Here is an 8,252-nt window from a genome sequence, read left to right as displayed (position 1 = left end):
CTGAACAGGGATCACAGAGATCATTAATTAATATAGGTATGCTAAATAACAACAAAAATACAGTAACTAAAGTGCATTGAATAAATTATTCTATTGTTAATATACTTAATCCAGTAACATAATAGGTTTTCTAACAGGTAAATTCCTTTAAGAACAAGGAAACACAAAAAATATTAGTATACATCATCATACTAAATTGAACGAGGACAGTATTGCAGCGAAGGCTCGTCCTAGTGCACTAGCGCTAGAGCAGCAACAGCGGTGAGCAAAGGCAAATAAATGGGCATTTAAGACAAGAGACAAGTCAGAGTCGGCAACTCAGTCAGTGTAAAAATAATAGTGAAAGATGGCGACTGTCAGAAGAGGCTGTGTTTGTTGTCGTAGCCGTAAATATTTGTTATGATGAATTAAAACTTTCATTTTAATCTCTTATTCAAAGTAAATTTGGTTTAAACGTTTAGTGACTTCACTTGAAAAACTAAAGAAAATGATTTTATAGCATTCATAATGGAAATTTTATCCTCGCTTATTTTGAGGATATGTTTATTTGTATCTTTGACATTTCGTGCTTCAATAGTGAGAGCCTTTGGAGATGCAGGTAAGAAACTCAACATTTGATTATCGTATAATTGGATTGTCTTTGAGTTATTAGTGGTTTAACTTTATGCTAACCTAACTTTCAATCAGAGTATACCTTATCTAGTACCTAGTATGAACCTAAAGCCTAGTTCTAACTATATAATATGTCAAGTAACATGTTTAATTCGCTTTGTCAACTAACCATAAATTAGCATATACATTAATATTAATTGTAAATTATTAGGATTCAATTTTACTTTAATTTACAAGATTTAGTCCTAATAACAAAACAGGCTATGTTAGTAAGATGCCCTTAGTTTATATTGGAATTTGTTTATATCTAAATCCGCTATATTACTAAGTTACATGCATTTTCAGTCGCACAGTTTTTATATCAAGCAATAGCTTTATAGATAGAAATGCTTATGACATAGCATAACTTGTAGTAGCCTACAATAAATTGGATAATATAAATAGTTGTTCTACTTTACGAATAATAGGCCTAGTAGTGTGGGCTATATTAGAGCAATACAGAGAAAAAAGGTACAAAGTTTGTGTGAATTAAACGCGTGATGAATCACAGCAATTTCTGAACATAAGAGTATTTATAGCCTAAGATATTTTGTTTTGTTTTTATGACTGTACCAAACACAAAAATAAGCTTAGACTCTTAACAGAGCATATGCATATCTGCCAATATTAGTTTATTATTTAAGTTTTTTTAAAGATTCAAACAAAAGCCTAATTATGCAAAATGGAATCTGAATATATTCTTGACAAGTGATAGTATTCATAGTATAATATTCTGTTGAAAGTAGTATTGGCAAAGTTGGTGTAGGAGATTAAAGTACATGAAATCATTTACTTAAATTAATAAATTGAAGCAAGTAAGAGACTTAACATCTCAAGGTCTTTGTTGGAAGGTATTTAAAAAGGTTAGCTTACAAGCAGCTAATATTGTTTGTAGGTACAAAAGACAAATAAATCATTAAAAAAATGTCCAACTATTATCAATATGAAATGTGACATTTAAATTAAATTATTCTATATTGACCAATGAATAAGAATAGTAACTAATTTTATATGAACTACTAAAATAATTAATTAGAACTATAACAAGCAAAAACAATAAATTTTTAAAATATAAATAAATCATATAATTTGTTGAATCAAAGATCAAGGCAACAATGATAAGCGGGTCATTCCATATCAAATCAACCAATGGTCTGAACCTTGACCTCTCAGATTTGTATGATTTTTTGTTTATGTGTTCTACCCACAAGAAATAGTTAAAATCCAAAATTTCAAATTTTTTGGGCTTTTCGTTTTTGAGTTACAGGCATTTAAAAAGCCAAAAAAATACAGTTTTCAGTCAATTTACGATTATTTAAAAATGACCTAGTTCCAAAACTATAGCACCTAAAGAGCTAAAATTTGTAGCATTCTCTTCCTCTTGAAATTCCCTTCAATTAGATGTATCACATGACTATGTTACATACATTTACAAATTTTCAAAAAACATTTTTTGAAATTCCTAAAATACGTTCCCTTGGATTTGATCAGGAAAAATATATGTATTGCCCATTATCATTGACTACATACATGCAAAGTTTCAGGATGGGGTGTAAATGGGTTCATATTTAAAACAATTTTTTCCTACTGGAATACCTGCCGGTTATGTGTGCGTGAGCTGCTTCTGGGCTACACATACTATTCTCGGGACATATGAAACTGATATGAACCTAAATTATTTAAAAAGCATACCTTTTTAAGACTCTGTTTAGTTGAACTTGGTTCTGAAAATAATTCCTTTAACAAACTTTTTAACAACATTGTAAAATATAATAAATAGCAAGTACAAAAATGAAAAATATATAGGCTTGTACATGTAATTTTATATATATTTAAATATATATATATATATATATATAGTTTATAATAATATATATTATTATGAATTTGTGTATAAAACCAGCCACATGCCAAGAATGCATTCATAGAGAAACATGTGGCAACCTGAAATGACAACTTGCTTTGCAGTGCCCAGTCAGTGGTTTTCATGTCACAACTTGATTTGCTGTGCCCAGTCAGTCAGTAGTTTTCCATGTTACAACTTGCTTTTCAGTGCACCAGACAAGGCAGTTGCCTGAATGTCTTGGTTGTGTAAACATCTCAGCACATTTTTAATCTTATATTATTATTTGTTCAGTCTTAGTTATAAAAGTGTACATTAATACTGTTTTAAAACTTATCTTAGTGTATATAGTTACAAGTGATTTGGGTGTGTGTTTTTTTATTGGTGCCAATAAAATTGCAAATAATAATGTGAAGCAGGTACTTACCTCTACAAATATTTATAAATAATTATACATACACAGCAAAATAAACACATTTAGCAAAACATTTTTTAAACTAAAAATTCTCTAGTTAAAAAAATATATTAATATTAACTTGCATTTAAAAAAAAGAACTTTTTATAACTAAAATGGCATCTCAAAAGAACTGGGCAGTTATTTCTACAAAATGTTGTAACCCTTTTAAAACTGATAAACATAAGAAAATGTGTGCAAAATCACTACGAAATGTAACAGATTGGATGTGTTCTTTAGATTTAGGAATTATTAGTGGCATGAAAATTTGTGATACATGTCGGAAAAAGATTTATGAATCTTACAAGACAGATGAAGAGGTTTTGCAAACTACTGGAACTTCAAATTTGGATGAATCTTTTACTGATCCACAATCCTCTTTAGATCATTTAAATAAAGGAACTAATCGGCGAGTCACCCCTTAAGAAGAAAAAGTTTAATGTACCTAGCTACACAAAAAAGAAATTGGATAAAATTAAAGTTAGCTTAGAAAAGAACTTATTGCCAGAGTCAAGCCAACAGGAAGTTGTTGAGCTTATTGAAGAGTCAGAAATAGAGATGTTGCAACAGCTTAAAGAAAAATTTGCCAGTACAAATAAAAGAAGTGAAAAATAACAATTTTGTCTATTTTACCTAAAAGCTGGAGTTGTCAAAAAATTGAAGAAGAATTTGAAGTTACAAACTACATGGCTAGAACAGCTAAAAAGTTGGTACAAGAAAAGGGGATTCTTTCAACCCCTAACCCAAAACCTGGAAGAACTCTTAGTGAAGTTACCGCTGAATCTGTAAAAGATTTTTATAATTCTGATGAAGTTAGCAGATTGATGCCAGGGAAAAAAGATTATGTAACAATCAGAAATAAAGAAGGAAAACTCCAGATACAAAAAAGATTGGTTTTGGCCAATTTGCATGAAATATACCAGTTGTTCAAGGAAAAATTCCCAGAAAACAAAATTGGTTTCTCAAAATTTTGTGACTTAAAGCCCAAAAACTGCATTTTGGCTGGGAAAAGTGGGACACACACTGTATGTGTATGTACCTTGCACCAAAACATTAAGCTGATGATGAATGGAGCAAAAATGGAAGATTTGAAATTTGATGATGAAACTACTCTAAAATTGTATCATTCCTGCCTGGCCAAGATTATGTGCAATCCACCTTCTCAGCATTGTTACATGGATGTGTGTAAATACTGCCCTGGTATTATTAAATTAAAAGAACTATTGACTACCACATTTAATGATGAAATGATTGATGAAGTCACCTTTAAAAGGTAGGTAACTGTGGATAGGTGTTTGATGGAAACTGTAGTCAAAAGTACGGATGATTTTATTGATGATTTTTTGGAAAAACTTATGAAACTCAAAACTCATTCATTTATAGCCAACCAACAGAAAGAATACTACAGTGAAATAAAGGTAAATTTGACTGAAGGTCACGTGGTAGTAAATTGTGATTTTGCTGAAAATTATTCGTTTGTTGTACAAGATGAAATACAATCCTTCCATTGGACCACATCCCAAGCAACCTTGCACCCTTTTATCATTTATTACAAATGGGAGGGAAAATTGAAACACTTACAGTATGTTTTTATCTCAGAATGCTTAGAACATAATACAGTAGCCTTCTACGTCTTTCAGAAAAAACTCTTAGAAATCTTAAAAGAAAGATTGCCTTTTACGCTCAAGAAGATCACATACTTTTCTGACGGCAGCGCTGCACAGTACAAGAACAAGAAAAACTTCTACAACTTGTGTTTACACAATGCAGATTTCAATGTGGAGGCAGAGTGGCAATTCTTCGCAACATCCCATGGCAAGAGTGCATGCGACGGCCTTGGCGGAACTGTTAAGCGGCTAGCTGCTAAAGCCAGCTTACAAAGACCGTATGACCAACAAATCCTCACACCTAAACAACTATATGATTTTGCTGTGACAAATATAAGAAGCATTGAATTTCAGTACTCCACGATAGAGGACTACCAAGAGACCGAAGAATTGTTGCTGCCTCGATATAGTGAAGTAAAAGCAATCACAGGCACACAAAAGTTTCATTCGTTTCAACCCCATACAGAAAATCAAATTAATGTCAAGCCTTACTATTTTAGCTTTGATGGATCCCTTGAATGTGTGACAACCGTAAAGCTAATAACCCCAACTGATTTGGAAAAAATTCATGGCGGATTTGTGACTGTGGCATATGATGACTCTTGGTGGCTTGGGTGCATTGAAAAGAAAACTAATGACATTTACAAAATTAATTTTTTGCACCCAAAAGGTCCAGCACATTCTTTTTTTTATCCACAGCCAAGAGATATATTTGATGTGCCAGGAAATACGCTCTTGCAAACAGTGGACCCAACGACAGCATCCGGAAGAACATATTCTTTGACACCTGAAGAAATGAAGAGCTCTTCTAAAGCTATGGAAATTTATCTCACAAGATTAAGAAGAATTAATGTAAAGTAGTGTTCCATATCAGTAATAAAGAGTGTAACCGTGTACTATGTAAATACTTTCATTACATAAATATTTAAAATTCTAAAAAATACAGGAGTTAGTAATAACATGAATGTGTGGCCTACATAACTATTATATTGTTATTTTTAAATAAAGAAAAAACTGCAAAAGATATAACCTAGGTATTTCAGTCACAGAATAAATTGGTTCATGTTTGAGCAAAAGAAGACAAACAAACAATAGGTAAGTGGTGTTAGGCATATACACATTTTCATTATATATATTTTTTTATTATTTTTGTTTTAAAACCCTTTAAAAATATTTTTTTAAAGGAATGATTATAGCAGTTATCAAAATAACTTTAAAAAAGTTCAACTAAACAGAGTCTTAAAAAGGTATGCTTTTTAAATAATTTAGGTTCATATCAGTTTCATATGTCCCGAGAATAGTATGTGTAGCCCAGAAGCAGCTCACGCACACATAACCGGCAGGTATTCCAGTAGTAAAAAATTGTTTTAAATATGAACCCATTTACACCCCATCCTGAAACTTTGCATGTATGTAGTCAATGATAATGAGCAATACATATATTTTTCCTGATCAAATCCAAGGGAACGTATTTTAGGAATTTCAAAAAATGTTTTTTGAATATTTTTGAAAATTTGTAAATGTATGTAACATAGTCATGTGATACATCTAATTGAATGAAATTTCAAGAGGAAGAGAATGCTACAAATTTTAGCTCTCTAGGTGCTATAGTTTTGGAACTAGGTCATTTTTAAATAATCGTAAATTGACTGAAAACTGTATTTTTTTGGCTTTTTAAATGCCTGTAACTCAAAAACGAAAAGCCCAAAAAATTTGAAATTTTGGATTTTAACTATTTCGTGTGGGTAGAACACATAAACAAAAAAATCATACAAATCTGAGAGGTCAAGGTTCAAATCATAGTGTAGAATTGGTTGATTTCGCATGGAATGACCCAAGCCATGAAATTTGGTTTCCAATTATCAGTTGTTAACGTTAGCTAAGTTACGCTACCTACTGACTAGAGAGTAGTTGGTAGAAAACAAGCCAATACAGCATAACATTCTTTAGTTCATATTGGCTTATCGTTCCTTGTTGGTATTCAGCAAAGGATGAGATCTCATCCCAAAAATTTAACTATTCCTGGGCTTCTATACTGTTAGTCCAATTATTGTTGTACTTGAAATGCAGTTTATCATCAACATAAACACATAATTTACATTCCAACATAATTTAATGTTTTACAAATTAATGTATGCCTAATGTTCCTATTACATTACAGTAACACTCACTGTGGTTGTATACTGAGTGACGTAGACTACTTATGACAGTACACTAAGCACAATCAACATGTTAAGCTACTGTACAGTAACGTTCTAACTTTATTAAATGTTAAAATTTTCACTGTGTGTTCTCTACTGAGTGATCCTGATTACTCATAATAGTATTCTGTATATTAGGGCGTCCGCAAAAGTCATCATTTCCATGAAAATGTTCAGTAACTTATATTATGTGATTATTGACTATCCTATGCAATCCTTCATGGTCCAAAACTAAATATTAGTTGGCCAGCAAAGAATGCACATTTTAATTCTAAAAACGCCAATATATTATTTTTGAACAAGTAAAAATAATGAATAAGAAGAAGATTTTATTTGTAATAAAATACAAAAAAGGCAAATATTGTATATAGTATAAGATAAATAAGTGAAAATTATTATGTAATCATCAGTTGTACCCATCAATTGCTAAAAACAAATTGTGTATATAACATGCTTAATGAATTGCAAAGATTATTAGAACTTAATAAAACAGAAAATTACAAAAGTATACCAAGCGAATACAACAAACAATAGGCTTGTATACAAAACTAGTACAAACAATTTAAGTGACCAATAATGAAAAATAACTGAAATTTGCTTTATTTGAGAATACAATTATTTTTGGGTTCACTGAAGTACTAATAATTATGAAACAAGCAAAATACTAGTTTGTATTAAATAAGGCCTCTATTGGTTATATAAGCGAAACATAAAGAAATTTTCTTTTTTGCCCAGAATTTGTTCAGTTAAACCAGAAATTTAGTTAATCTGGTATCAATTAATCTAGATACCAAAAATTAAGGACCAAGTTTGTTAAATGTTTAAAGAATAAAATAATATTAATACTAAAAGAAACACATACTTCCACTAATTCTGGTATCGTTTGGTTGGTACAAGTGAGATAAACCTTTATAGACCCATCATCCCAAGATGGCAAAATCCAAGTTTAAAAAAACAAAAAGATTTGAATATGCAAAAAACAGTATTACGACTTTACTTGGCTAAGCCTAATTATGTCATAAAAATTGGTCTCATAAAATCTATAAATTCAAAATATAGATAAACCAATAGATTATCAATAGTTATCAACATACCTATCAATAAAATTGCACCCTCAAATATAAGAAAACCTTTTATGGAGTCAACTACAAGAATGTTTTTATTTCAATGTAATAGATGGGAGTGCATATTGTGACAATGTTGGTGTTTTTATAAGAGGGAATTAAATAAACCCATGTTGATCATTACATCAAAATAAAAATATAGGCCTATCATGTAACTTTTTCCCTGATAAATTACACTTATCAAACACTAAACATTAGTGGTAATTTTAATTGTGTACCAGAGAGGCAGTTTCTGAAATATAATTTAATATTTAAAATATTTGTGGTATTTTGATTGGAATTTATCAGTATTACTTGTTAAACAGTTATTCCTTTACTATTATAGGCCTCCCTTTGCTAATTTTTTTGAATATTCTTAACATAATTATTCAA

At 30.5% G+C, this 8,252-nt stretch overlaps 1 protein-coding gene across 4 annotated transcripts in view; it reads left to right on the top strand.

Moving 5' to 3' along the window:
• The first annotated feature begins 291 nt into the window (after positions 1-291).
• LOC124368665 (neogenin) overlaps positions 292-8,252 on the top strand; it is a 124,545-nt gene continuing 116,584 nt past the window's right edge. For 2 of the 4 annotated variants that reach the window (XM_046825934.1, XM_046825932.1), the window contains exon 1: positions 292-598. In XM_046825934.1, the coding sequence (XP_046681890.1) occupies positions 508-598 (91 nt within the window). In that variant the 5' untranslated portion in view covers positions 292-507. The remainder of the gene's footprint in view (positions 599-8,252) is intronic. The other 2 variants (XM_046825933.1, XM_046825931.1) reach the window with 1 other exon arrangement.

Source organism: Homalodisca vitripennis, chromosome X, assembly GCF_021130785.1.
Source record: "Homalodisca vitripennis isolate AUS2020 chromosome X, UT_GWSS_2.1, whole genome shotgun sequence".
Classification (NCBI taxonomy): domain Eukaryota; kingdom Metazoa; phylum Arthropoda; class Insecta; order Hemiptera; family Cicadellidae; genus Homalodisca; species Homalodisca vitripennis.
The sequence above is the reverse complement of the archived record's forward strand: the minus strand, read 5'-3'. Positions and strand labels throughout refer to the sequence as shown.